The sequence below is a fragment of the Hemiscyllium ocellatum genome, chromosome 17 (genome assembly GCF_020745735.1).
Source record: "Hemiscyllium ocellatum isolate sHemOce1 chromosome 17, sHemOce1.pat.X.cur, whole genome shotgun sequence".
Lineage (NCBI taxonomy): Eukaryota > Metazoa > Chordata > Chondrichthyes > Orectolobiformes > Hemiscylliidae > Hemiscyllium > Hemiscyllium ocellatum.
Window position 1 is genome coordinate 1506539 of NC_083417.1, and position 14501 is coordinate 1521039.

General features: G+C 43.6%; 1 protein-coding gene across 6 annotated transcripts in view; it reads left to right on the forward strand.

Moving 5' to 3' along the window:
• The window catches only part of zc3h18 (zinc finger CCCH-type containing 18), a 248614-nt gene that overhangs the window by 23848 nt on the left and 210265 nt on the right, over positions 1-14501 (forward strand). For all 6 annotated transcript variants that reach the window (XM_060837894.1, XM_060837895.1, XM_060837893.1 and 3 more), the window contains one exon: positions 560-1290. In XM_060837894.1, the coding sequence (XP_060693877.1) occupies positions 577-1290 (714 nt within the window). In that variant the 5' untranslated portion in view covers positions 560-576. The remainder of the gene's footprint in view (positions 1-559; positions 1291-14501) is intronic.

Below are 14501 nucleotides of genomic sequence, written 5' to 3' on the forward strand. Positions count from 1 at the left end.
ACCTACTCAGTTTCCCAGCAGCACTTCTGGAATCTGTCTCCCAACTCTTGCTCAAAGGTTTCTTATAAAAGAGGAATTCACCAAGACATCTGCCCCCCTGTTTCCAATTCTGCTGACTCCCTCCTGTTCTTGAAATTAATTCATGTGCTGCTTGTTCTTTAAGCCAGTGTGGAACACCCACTTGGTTGTTAGCTAGCTAAGCTTAAAATGTCTTGTGGAGTTTATTTCCTGGTTTGTTGTTTCAGAACTTTTTTTTCTGTGACTTATGTTTGGTTTTAGTTTTGGCAATTCTCATCAGATGTTGCAGGCTTTTGATTCACACATCTGGAAAACGTCATTTAAAGGTTGCTGCTGGGGTCCACTTTCCATTGAATGTGTTTTGACTTGGTAGAACATAGACCTTTATCAGAATGTTAGTATTATCGACTTTACACTGAGGAACTTTGTGACTGAACTTGGTGTCATTGTGTGCTTAAATACATAGTGTGCACGGTATAGTGGAGAAAATGCTGGAGCACCTGTGGGTGAAATATATTCACATACTTTTCTCTTGTAACAGAATAATATTGTTCTCCGATGGATGTCTCCGATAGTCCTGATCGTGACCCTCATTCACCTGAGGACCAACTCTCTGAAGATGACCTATTGCTTGAGGGTGGACATGAAAACGATGATGAAGAGGACATAGGCAAACGTTCGGACAATGATGGAGAATGCATTGATTCTGAAGATAATGACCATTGCAGTGATGCTGAGAATCGTAGTATTGGTGAACTTGACAATGAGGGGAGCCGGGACAATGGGGAAACCCATGAATCAGAGGTGGAAGAGGAGGAGGAAAAGTTGAGAGAAGAAGGAGATTATAGTGAAGAAAGTGGAAATGAGGAGCCATCTAAAGACTTGGATGCAGGATCTGATCATGATAATGTTGCAAGTCCAAAAAGAACTTGCAATACTGAACAAACTGATAAAGCTGTTTCTGAGAAACAGGATTCCCAAATTGATGAGGACACTGCAAATGATTCCAAGGATGAAGCATCCTCTGTCATCAGGGACCTGGATGAACATGAGCTGGACTATGATGAGGAGGTCCCAGAAGAACAGCCAGGGGCTGTGACAGAAGACAGTGAAAAACAAAGCACGGAAGAGAAAAGTAGTGACTCTCCAAAGGAAGGTGAAGTGGAGAAAAGTCAACTTGAAGAGAGAAAGTCTGAAAGAGACAGAAATGATTCATTTCGTGAGAGAAAAAAGGATGAAGATGATGGTGAGCTTGATGAAGGAGAAGTTGAGGTATGATCTTAAACAATTTTATCCCAAGAAATGTGGAATTCCAACAGTAATGATAGGTGTTCAAGCTTCTGAATTGAATGCTTGCAAAGTACGTTATTGCATTCCTGTGTTTTTAGGTATTATGGTATGGGGGATATAGATGTGTTTATACACAAATCATAAAGTTAGCATACAAATACAGCAGGTGGGACCAGTGTGGAGTAAAGAACTGGAACTAGCATATCTCATTCAAAAGAAAGACTTAATCTAAATTTGTTTAATATACGATTAAGCTCCATGACACTGTGACCCTTTTGCTATGAATTCTTTGTCTTATGATCTTATATTCCTGAACCACCTGATGAAGGAACAGCACTCCAAAAGCTAGTGCTTCCAAATAAACTTGTTGGACTATAACCTGGTGTTGTGTAATTTTTAACCTTGTACAGCCCAGTCCAACACCAACTCCTCCAAATTATCCCTTCCATAAAGGTGAAAATTCCATTTGCCTCGTGATCTATGGTTATAGTGGAGTGCAGGAAAGTGGCATTTAGGTTGCACTCCAATCGTCTGTAATCTTGCTGAATGGCAGTGCAGGCTTGAAGGATCAAATGGCCTATTTTTAATGTTTATGTACAGATCTTGCTGTGGCTGATATTCAGTGTAGAGCTCCTATGTTCCAAAAGCAGAAAGTCATCAACAAGTGTCTCTGTATTTTTCACACTCGTCCCCTCGCACCTTTTTATCCTCCCTCCTTCCATCCACCCAGACATTTCTTTCCTGCTGTATAAGGTGTGGCTAACTGAGCAGCACTTGTTCTTCAAAGTCAGAAGTTGTCTTTTCTAGGTTCACTCCATTGCTGCCTCTGTACTACACTGTGAAGGGCCCTGTTTTATGTGAGATATCCAGTTCAGGCCCTATCTAGCTTTTCAGGTGGATGCATTTTAAAGAAGATCAGGAATAGTTAATGAATTTGGTCTCTAATTAATCTTATTCTTTCCTTGGTTATTCTGTGCTCCTCTTATGTATATAAAATATCTCTGGGTTTTCTTGATTTTCCATCCTAATATATCTTGATATTGCCTTTTTCCTAATTTCCCTAACAATTTTACTCTACACCATCTCTACTTGTGTACATTTTCTGCAGTATCAAACTATTGTTTAGAGAGAGGCTATACATTCTGACCTTGCCAGCCATGTTCAGATCCCTGGAATGAATAAAAATACACACATGCTTCCCCTTCTTCACTTTTGCACCCACTTACGTGCTCATTAGCATCCAATGTCTGGAATTGGAAATGTTACTCTTTTTTTCTTAATTTGATAATTTTTCTTAATGCGAAAATCTTTGTTCAGAACCATCTCCAATTCCTTGAATGCCACCTAAATTCCATATGCTTTGTTCGTAATAGCAAAGTAAAGAATTACCCACCTGGCCCTTTTGAACCTACTCTGCTAATTAATAAAATTGTGATCTGATCAACCACATTCTTAGATTTCCCGATAGTCTTTCATTCCCTTAATAATCAAGTATTAATTCTATATCTGTCTTTAAAATATTTAATGATTCAGCATCAACTACTTTTTGAGAACAAGAATTCAGAAGCCCCTCAATACTCTGAGAGAAAAAATGTTTCCTCATCTCTCTTTTAAATGGGTGTGTTATGGGTAAGTCACCACAAGTTTCCTTTAATTCAGCTACTTAAGAAATCTTTCAGACCATCCAGCATTGAAATAGTGATTGCATGTAACAAACAAAATAGGACCCCTCAAGTAATCAAGTTAAGCCTCATAACTCAACTTTGCTATTACCTCATTTAGCTATGATCCCAACCAATGGTAACTGTTTCTGTCCAGGGTTTCATCCTCATGCAGTGTTGTTTTTGAAGTTCTGCTCCCAAGGAATCCTGAAGTTAAATTCCTTCAAGTTTGTGGTGTGACACTATTAATGGTAGTTCGTTCGACCAAATTATTGACTACTCTTCTGAAACCATTCTAAGCTACAGCTTCGAGGAGAAAGTGAGAACTGCAGATGCTGGAGATCAGAGCTGAAAATGTGTTGCTGGAAAAGCGCAGCAGGTCAGGCAGCATCCAAAGAGCGGGAGAATCGACGTTTCGGGCATGAGTCCTTCTTCAGGATTCCTGAAGAAGGGCTCATGCCCGAAACATCGATTCTCCTGCTTTTTGGATGCTGCCTGACCTGCTGCGCTTTTCCAGCAACACATTTTCAGCTAAGCTGCAGCTTGCCACCTTATCAGAAGTAGCTTTCCTGTTCCTTGTTACAGTTGCCGTTGACTGTGTTTGAAGATACAACTTTCCTGTGATTAACTTCTCAAATTCTCCTGCTGGGCAATCAGTTGTCCTTTTGGCATAAAGTACCAATTATCAAGCAGCTGTTAAAACAGTTTTGCTCATGTAACTTTGACCTCTTCTTCTCTCAGACATGGCTAATTACTTTCAATTCATGTTTGAGTGTGTCCTTGTCTCTTAAAAGTTTATTCCAGCCAGAGTTATTGCTGTGTCTTTCAATCTATGAACAGTTGCAGTATCACAAGTGCTTCCTTATTTTAAACTATGACGACTACATTATCCCAAATTCTCCATCAGTCAAGTCCCCTTGCAGTCTTGCCTGGTTCAATTAAGTCACCTCTGACTCTTCTAAATTCTAGAGGCTGCAGGTCTCACTCTCAGCGGAGCAGGTAACGTCTGTCTGGTGGTGTTTTTTTAAGTCGCGGATATAGTCCAGTTTTTGTTTTTTAACGGCTAAAATTTAAAGTTTTTTTTAAGCGCCTAGCGGATCTGGAAGCTGGTGCCACACTAGCTTACCTGGGAAGGTTTTTTTTCTTATAAAAGCGCGTAGGCGAGGAACCCGAGTCACTACAGGGGTAGAGCCTCCCACCCGCCCTCCTCCTCTAACCTAATAATAAGACCCGTTGTGGTAAGCAGGTAAGTGCTGCATTTTGCTTGTTTGTTTCTTTAGATCTAGTTTTTAAAGTTTACCTTTTAGAGGGGTGGTAGCGAAGGCAGTGCAATGTTCCTCTTGCAACATGTATGAGGTGAGGGACGCCATTAGCGTCCCTGCTGATTACACTTGCAAGAAGTGCAGCCATCTCCAGCTCCTCCAAGACCGTGTTAGGGAACTGGAGCTGGAGTTGGATGAACTGCGGATCATTCGGGAGGCAGAGGTGGTCATAGATCAGAGCTTTAGGGAAGTAGTTACTCCGAAAGTTATAGAAAGATGGGTGACAGTGAGGGGGAGTGGGAGGAAGCAGCCAGTGCAGGGACCCCCTGCGGTCATTCCCCTCAAGAACAAGTATACCGTTTTGGATACTTGTGGGGGGGATGACTTACCAGGGGTAAGCAACGAGGTTCAGGCCTCTGGCACGGAGCCTGTCCCCGTTGCTCAGAAGGGAAGGGTGGAGAAAGGTAGAGCGATAGTTATTGGGGACTCAATAGTGAGGGGCACAGATAGGCAGTTTTGTGGGGGCGACAGAGACTCACGATTGGTATGTTGCCTCCCAGGTGCAAGGGTACGTGATGTCTCTGATCGTGTTTTCTGGGTCCTTAAGGGGGAGGGGGAGCAGCCCTAGATCGTGGTCCACGTTGGAACCAATGACATAGGTAGGAAGAGGGGTGAGGATGTCAGGCAGGCTTTCAGGGAGCTAGGTTGGAAGCTCAGCACTAGAACGAACAGAGTTGTTGTCTCTGGTTTGTTACCCGTGCCACGTGATAGAGAGTCGAGGAATAGGGAGAGAGAACAGTTAAATGCGTGGCTACAGGGATGGTGCAGGAGGGAGGGATTCCGGTTTCTGGATTACTGGGGTTCTTTCTGGGGAAGGTGGGACCTCTATAAACAGGATGGTCTACACCTGAACCTGAGGGGCACCAGTATCCTTGGGGGGAGGTTTGCTAGTGCTCTTTGGGAGGGTTTAAACTAACTCCGCCGGGGCATGGGAACCTGGACTGTAGCTTTAGGGTACAGGACCTTGAGTGTAGGGAGGTTAGGAACAAGGCATCGATCTCGAAGGAGGGTTCCTGTAAACAGGAAGGTAGCTTGAAGTGTGTATACTTCAATGCCAGAAGTATAAGAAATAAGGTAGGTGAACTTACAGCGTGGGTTGGTACCTGAGACTTCGATGTTGTGGCCATTACAGAGATGTGGGTAGAACAGGGACAGGAATGGCTGTTGCAGGTTCCAGGGTTTAAATGTTTTAGCAGGGTCAGAGAGGGGGAGGTGTGGCATTGCTTGTCAAGGATAGTATTACAGCGGTGGAAAGGACGATGGAGGAAGACTTGCCATCTGAGGTAGTTTGGGCTGAGGTTAGAAATAGGAAAGGTGAGGTCACCCTGTTAGGAGTTTTCTACAGGCCTCCTAATAGTCCGAGAGAAGTAGAGGAAAGTATTGCGAGGATGATTCAGGAGAAGAGTGAAAGTATCAGGGTGGTTGTTATGGGGGACTTTAACTTCCCAGATATTGACTGGGAAAGCTATAGCTCGAGTTCGTTAGATGGGTTGGTGTTTGTCCAATGTGTGCAGGAGGGTTTCCTGACACAATATGTAGACAGGCCAACAAGAGGTGAGGCTATACTGGATTTGGTTCTAGGTAATGAACCAGGCCAGGTGTTAGACTTGGAGGTAGGTGAGCACTTTGGGGACAGTGACCACAACTCGGTGACTTTTACTCTAGTGATGGAGAGGGATAAGTTTGCACTGCAGGGCAAGAGTTATAGCTGGGGGCAGGGAAATTATGATGCGGTGAGGCATGACTTGGGATGCGTGGATTGGAAAATAGGCTTCAAGGGAAGAAGACAAATGATATGTGGAGATTGTTCAAGGAACAGCTATTGGGTGCCCTTGATAAGTATGTACCAGTCAGGCAGGGAGTAAAGGGTCTTGTGAGGGAGCCGTGGTTTAATAAGGAATTGGAATCCCTTGTGAAAGGGAAGAGGGCGGCCTATGTAAAGATGAGGCGTGAAGGTTCAGTTGGGGCGATTGAGAGTTATAAGGTAGCCAGGAAGGATCTAAAGAGAGAGCTAAGAGCAGCGAGAAGGGGACATGAAAAGTCCTTAGTTGGTTGGATTAGAGAAAACCCAAAGGCTTTCTATAGGTATGTCAGGAATAAAAGGATGACTAGGGTAGGTATCGGTCCAGTCAAGGATAGTAGTGGGAAGTTGTGCGTGGAGGCGGAGGAGATTGGAGAGACACTAAATCAATACTTTTCGTCAGTATTCACTCGTGAACAGGACACTGTTGCTGATGTGAATATTGAGTCACAAGTGATTAGAATGGATGGCCTTGAGGTATGTAGGGAAGAGGTCTGGGGAATACTGGAAAGGATGAAAATAGATAAGTCCCCTGGGCCTGATGGCATTAATCCTAGGATCCTCTGGGAAGCTAGGGAGGAGATAGCAGAGCCATTGGCCTTGATTTTTATGTCGTCATTGTCTACGGGAATAGTGCCAGAAGACTGGAGGATAGCGAATGTGGTCCCCTTGTTCAAGAAAGGGAGTAGGGATAGCCCTAGTAACTATAGGCCAGTGAGTCTCACTTCTGTTGTGGGCAAAGTCTTAGAGAGAATGGTAAGGGATAGGATTTATGAACATCTGGATAGGAATAATGTGATCAAGGATAGTCAGCATGGTTTTGTGAAGGGCAGGTCGTGCCTCACAAACCTTATTGAGTTCGTTGAGAAGGTGACCAAGGAAGTGGACGAGGGTAAAGCAGTAGATGTGGTGTATATGGATTTTAGCAAGGCATTCGATAAGGTACCCCATGGTAGGCTAATGCAAAAACTACGGAGGTATGGCATTGAGGGTGCATTAGAGGTTTGGATTAGGAATTGGCTGGCTGGAAGGAGACAGGGTAGTAGTTGATGGTATAGGTTCATCTTGGAGTGCAGTTACTAGCGGTGTTCCACAAGGATCTGTTTTGGGACCATTGCTGTTTGTCATTTTTATAAGTGACCTAGAGGAGGGGCTTGAAAGCTGGGTGAGCAAGTTTGCGGATGACACCAAAGTCTGTGGAGTTGTGGACAGTGAAGAAGGATGTGGCAGGTTACAGCGGGATATAGATAAGCTGCAGAGCTGGGCAGAAAGGTAGCAAATGGAGTTCAATGTAGCTAAGTGTGAAGTCATTCACTTTGGTAGGAGTAACAAGAAGATGGATTACTGGGCTAATGGTAGGCTACTTGGTAGTGTGGATGAGCAGAGGGATCTTGGTGTCCATGTACACAGATCTCTGAAAGTTGCCACCCAGATAAATAGTGCTGTGAAGAAGGCATATGGTGTACTGGGCTTTATTGGTAGAGGAATTGAGTTCCGGAGTCCTGAGGTCATGTTGCAGTTGTATAAGACTCTGGTGCGGCCTCATCTGGAGTATTGTGTGCAGTTTTGGTCGCCATACTATAGGAAGGATGTGGAGGCATTGGAACGAGTGCAGAGGAGGTTTACCAGGATGTTGTCTGGCATGGTAGGAAGATCGTATGAGGAAAGGCTGAGGCGCTTGGGGCTGTTCTCATTGGAGAAAAGAAGGTTTAGGGAAGATTTGATAGAGGTGTACAAGATGATTAGGGGTTCAGATAAGGTTGACAGTGAGAACCTTTTTCCGCTAATGGAGTCAGCTGTTACTAGGGGACACAGCTTTAAATTAAGGGGAGGTTGGTATAGGACAGATGTTAGGGGTAGATTCTTTACTCAGCGAGTTGAGAGTTCATGGAATGCCCTGCCAGTATCAGTGGTGGACTCTCCCTCTTTATGGTCATTTAAGCGGACATTGGATAAGCATATGGAGGTTATAGGGCTAGTGTAGGTTAGGTAGGCTTCGATCGGCGCAACATCGAGGGCCGAAGGGCCTGTACTGCGCTGTATTTTTCTATGTTCTATGTCTAGTTTGCCCACCGTTCCTCATAAGCAATCTGCTCATTCCAGGTCCAGTAAATCTTCTCCAAACTGCTTGTAATTAACATCCTAATGTAAATACGTGATCAGTACTATACAGACTATTCCAGATGCTGTTTCACCAATGCTCTGTTTAGCTGAAGTATAATCTCCCAAATCTTGAATTCAATTCCCTTTGCAATAAGCCATGGAATTCATTGAGCTTTCCTGATTACTTTCTGTAACTGTGTACTAACCTTCTAAGACACACGCACTTAGGCACCCAGATCTCTCTGCATCTCAGAGCTCTGCAACCTCCCACCATTTATATAATATGCTACATTTTTATTATTTAACTGAAATTGACAATTTCCATAAGACCAGAAGATACAGAGCAGAAATATGGCCATTCAATCATGCCTGATAAGTTTCTTAACCCATTCTCCTGCTTTCTCCCCATAACTCTAGATCCTCAAGAACCTATCTATCTCAGTCTTAAATATACTCAATGACCTGGCCTCCACAACCTTCTGTGGCAGTGAATTCCATAGATTCACCACTCTGTCCGAAGTAGTTTCTCCTTATCTCCATTCTAAAATATCTTACCTTTACTCTAAGCTTTGTCCTTGGGCCCTAGTCTCTCCTACCAATGCAAGCATCTTCCCAGTATCTACTCTGTCCAGGTCATTCAGTATTCATTGTGTTTCAGTATGTAAGTTTGCATGCTGAGCAGGTGGATTTGTTCTTGGACGTTTCATCACCATGCTAGGTAACATCATCAGTGAACCTTTGGTGTTTTGTCCCACCTGCTATTTACCTGTCTGTTGTTGTGGTAGGTGATACCATTTCCGGTTCTGCTTCTAAGAGGTTGGTAAATGGGGTCCAAATCTATACGATTGTTAATGGACTTCCAGTTGAATGCCAGGCCCTTAAGAGTTCCATATGGGATCACCAATATCAGAACTTAGAGCAGAAGCAGTTATGCACTTCCTACAATCAAGTCCAAGCCTCGGGTCTTTTATATGTATGACACCTTTGTCATCACGAAACACAATAACGAAGAAGAAATCCACAAGCATGTGAACGACAATCCTATCGGTATAAAATTAACCAAAGAGGAAGAGAACAACAACCGACTCCCATTCCTCGATGTCACAGTAAAACGAAAAGCCAATGGAGAGCTGCAGTCCAGCGTTTACAGGAAAGCTACACGCACTCACCAGATACTCAAGTATAGGAGCAGCCATCCCAGCACCCACATGTGGAGCTGCATCATTATTTAAACAGGCCACAACACCCTGCAGCATCCAGGAACTATGAGAAGCCAAGGAAAAACATCGACACAACGTATTCAGGAAGACGGTTACCCGGTAAGCGCAGTCTGTGGATTCCTGCACAACAGACCTAAACGGGAAGACACAGCAAGATTCTTGCCACTCTACTATACATCAAAGACATTTCAGAGATGATGACCAGACTACTCTGGCCTCTAGGTGTCATGGTGGCCCACAAACCTACCACCACACTGAAACAGCTCCTCATGAATTTAAATGATGCCATACCCACAGCCAGCAGGACGGACGTCATATACAAAATACCCTGCAAGGACTACAACAAGCATTACATTGGACATGCAGAAGATTAGCCATCAGGATACATGAGCACCAACCAGCCACCAAAAGACATGACCAACTATCATTGGTATCCATGCACACAGACAAAGAGGGACATCACTTCGGCTAGGACAATACATCCATCCTGGGACAGATCAAGCAAAGTTATGCACGGGAATTCCTAGAGGCCTGGCATTCAAACCGGAGCTCCGATAACAAACATTTTGATTTGGATCCCATTTACCAATCAACAAAAACAGAACCAGCAATGATATCACCCACCACAACAAACCAAGATGCATAACTGGCAAGTGGGGTGAAACGTCAGTGCTTCACCGGAGGCTCACTGATGGTGTTACCGAGCATGGTAATGAAATGTCTAAGAACAAACCCACCAGCTCAGCGAGCAAACTTACAACCTGAGCTACAAATCTTATCCAACATCTGTATGTTTCAATTAGCTTCCCCCATCATCCTTCTAAATTCCGAGTGTAGACCCAGAGAGCTCAAAGATTCCTCATATGTTAAGCTCAAAGCTGCACACGATGCATCAAATGTGATCTGACCAGAGCCTTTTAGAGCCTCAGAAGTACATCCCTGCTTTTATAGTCAAGTCCTCTCAAATGCCATCATTACATTTGGATGTAGGTTTGCTCGCTGAGCTGGAAGGTTCATTTTCAGAAGTTTCATCACCATACTAGGTAACATTTTCAGTGAGCCTCTGGATGAAGCTTCCAGCTCAATGAGCAAACCTACATCCAGAACCTCAACTTGAGCTACAATCTTCTCGAAACACGCTATCAGTACATTTGCCTTCCTAACTACTGACTCAGCCTGCAAGTTTAACTTGAGAGAATCCTGGACTACAACTCCCAAGTCTCTTTGCACTTCAGACTTGTGAATTTTCTCTCCATTTAGAAAATAATCCATGCTTCTATTCTTCTTACCAAAGTACATGGTCTCACACTTTCCCACGTTATACTCCATCTGCCACTATCTTTATATCATCTATAAATGTAGCCAGAATGCCCTCAGTTCCTTCAACTGGATTGTTAATGTATAAAGTGAAAAGTTGTGGTCCCAACACTGAGCCTTGCGGAACACCACTTGTTACCGGCTGCCATCCTGAGAAGGGTCCTTTTATCCCCACTCTACTTTCTGCGAGACAGCCAAGCTTCTATCCTTGTCTCTAGCACCATGGGCTCTTACCTTACTCGGTAGCCTTCCTGTATGGCACCTTATCAAAGGCTGCCTTGAAGTCCAGGTGGATAACATCCATTTGCTCTCCTTGGTCTAACCTGTTTGTTATTTCCTCAAAGATTTCTAGCAGATTTGTCAGGCATGACCTTCCCTTGATGAAACCATGCTGACTTTGTCATATTTTACCTTACACTTCCATGTATTCAGAAATCTAATTTTTCACAGTGGATTCCAGGGTCTTACCCATGACCGAGGTTAAGCTGATCGGTCTGTAATTTTCTGCCTTTTGCTTCACTCCCTTTTTAAACGGGTCTCATTAGCGATTTTCCAGTCCTCTTAGTTCTAGTGCTTCCTGAGAGATCACCACTAATGCCTCCGCTATCTCTTCAGCGATTTCCCGTAGAACCCTGGAGTGTAGTCTATCTGGTGCAGGTGATTTATCCATATTCAGGCCAATCAGGTTTTCTCGCACTTTCGCCTTGGTGATGGCCACTATACTCAGCTCTGCCCTATCACTCTCTTGAATTTTTGGGATATTTCTCGTATCTTCTACCGTGAAGACCGAAGCAAAATAATTGTTCAGTATCTCAACCACTTCCTTGTTCCCCACTACTGTCTCTCCAGTGTCATCTTCCAGTGGCCCAATGTCCACTTTTGCCTCTCTTTTGCCCTTTATATATCTAAAGAAATTCTTGCAATCTTCCTTTATATCACTGACTAGGTTACCCTCATATTTAATCTTCTTCCTGATTACTTTTTTTGTTGCCCTCTGTTGGTCTTTGTAAGCTTCCAAATCCTCAAGTTTCGCTCTGACCTTTGCCACACTATATGCTTTCTCTTTTGCTTTTATGCTATCCCTGACTACTTTCGTCAGCCACGGTAGCCTCATCCTCCCTGTATCACACTTGTTTTTTCCTTGGGATGAATCTCTGCTGTGTCTCCTGAATTACTCCCAGAAACTCCTGCTATTGCTAATCCACTGTCTTTCCTGCAGGGCTCATCTCCCAGTCAGTTCTCCATCTTGCCTCTGCAGTTGGTTTTGTTCACCTATGAAACAATTACCTTGATTCTATCTTCTCCCTCTCATCGCAGAGTACATTCAATAATGTTATGATCATTGCCTCCTAAGGGTTCCTTCATCTTAAGTTCTCTTATCAAGTCTCCCTCTCAGCACAGCACTAAATCCAATATTGCTTGTTCCTTCGTTGAGGAGAGGTCCAAAAAGCCATCTCATAGACATTCCACAATTTTTTCTTTCATATCACTACCAGCCTGATTTTCCCAGGTAAAAACAATGACTGCACATGTTGGAAACCAAATTCTGGATTAGTGGTGCTGGAAAAGCACAACAGTTCAGGCAACTTTCAAGGAGCAGTAAAATCGTCGTTTCGGGCAAAAGCCCTTCATCAGGAATACAGGCAGAGTGCCTGAAGGGTGGAGCCCAGTCCACCTGCATACTGATCATTGCAACTTTGCCTTTCCTATGCATCTTTTCTATCTCTTGGTGAATCTTGCGCCCCAGCCCCTGACTATTGTTTGGAGGTCTGTACATAACTCCAACAATGGTTTTTTTAACCTTTTGTGTTTCCTCAATTCTACCCACACAGATTCTACACCAAAGAATCTTAGAGATGTACGGCACGGAAACAGATCCTTCGGTCCCAACTCGTCCATGCCGACAAGATATCCCAACCTAATCTAGTCTCACCTGTCAGTACCTGGGCCATATCCCTCCAAACTCTTCCTATTCATATACCCAGCCAGATGCTTTTAAATGTTGCAATCGTACCAGCCTCCACCACTTTCTCTGGCAGCCCATTCCATGCATGCACCATCCTCTGCATGAAAAAGATCCCCCTTAGGTCTCTTTTATATCTTTCCCCTCTCACCTTAAACCTATGCCTTCTAAGTTTGGACTCTAGGGAAAATACCTTGTCTATTTACCCTATCCCTGCCTCTCATGATTTTATAAACCTCTATAAGGTCACCCTCAGCCTCCGACGTTGCAAGGAAAACAGCTCCAGCCTATTCAACTTCTTCCTTAGCTCAAACTCTCCAACACTGGTAACTTCCTTGTAAATCTTTTCTGAACTCTTTCACGTTTCACAACATCCTTCTGATAGGAAAGAGACTAGAATTGCACGCAACATTCCAAAAGTGACCTAACCAATGTCGTGTACAGCCGCAACATGACCTGCCATCTCCTATACTCAATACTCTGACCAATAAAGGAAAGTATATCAAATGCTTTCTTCACTATCCTCTATACCTGTGACTCTAATTTCAAGGAGCTATGAACCTGCACTCCAAGGTTTCTCTAGTACCTTATCATTAAATGTATAAGTTCTGCTAAGATTTGCTTTTCCAAAATGCAGCACCTCTCATTTATCCAAGTTAAACTCCATCTGCCACTCCAGCCCATTGGCCCGTCTGATCAAGATCCCATTGTAATCTGCGGTAACGTTCTTTGTTGTCCACTACACCTCCAATTTTGACCATACTTCATTTCTTACTATTGATTTAATTTCATTTCTTACTGATAAAGCAACCCCACTTCCTCTGTTCACCTGTCTGTCTTTTTGATAGGATGTATGTCCTTGGATATTCAGCTCCCAATCCTGATCCCCTTACAGCCACATCTCTGTGCTCACCATGTCATACCTGGCAATTTTGACCTGCATCACAAGCTCATTTACCTTCTTCCTTATACTGCACGCATTCAGATTTAACACTTTCAGTCCTGTATTAACCATCCCTCTTATCATTGTCATTCATTTTTCCAGTATGCTTAAACTTTGATTGCCAAAGCTTTCCTTATATTCTGTCCTATTTGGGTCTGTGCTGGAGGTTTTAATAAACTCTCCTGAGTTCTGTCTTACCATCTCCTTTAATTTGGGTTTTCTCATTTCACCTGTAAGTGAACCCCACCCCCTATTTATGTAATTCCTGTGGTTCCAGCACAATTCTCATAAAGACAGTCCCATCAGAACAGGTTCCTTCTTCCCCTGCAATAGAGCCAATGTCCATGAATTCAAACTCATTTCTCCCACACTAATCTTTGAGCCATCATTTAACTGCTTAATCTTATTGATCTTGTACCAGTTAGCTCATGACATAGGTCTTAATCCAGAATTTATTAGCCTTTGGTTCTGCTTTCTAATTTAGCTCCTATCTGTCCATACTCCCTTAGCAGAACCTCTACCCTAGTTTTATCTACGTTGTTGATGCCTATGTGGACCACAACTACTGGATCTTTATCCTCCCACTCAAAGTTCCTCTGCAGCCCAGAGACGATATCTCGAACCCAAGCACCAGGCAGCAACACAACTTTCACGACTCTCGATTCTGGGCACAGAGTACTGTGTCTATTCTCCCAACTATAGTATCCCCAATTACTACAACATTTCTCTTCTCTTCTCTCCCCCACTTAAATGGCTACCTGTTCCACAATGCTGTAGTCAGTCTGCTCATCCTTCCTGCAGTCACCATTCTCATTCACATGGCAGCAAAACTCTTGAAGCTTTTGGAGCAGGAAGGGGCTCAG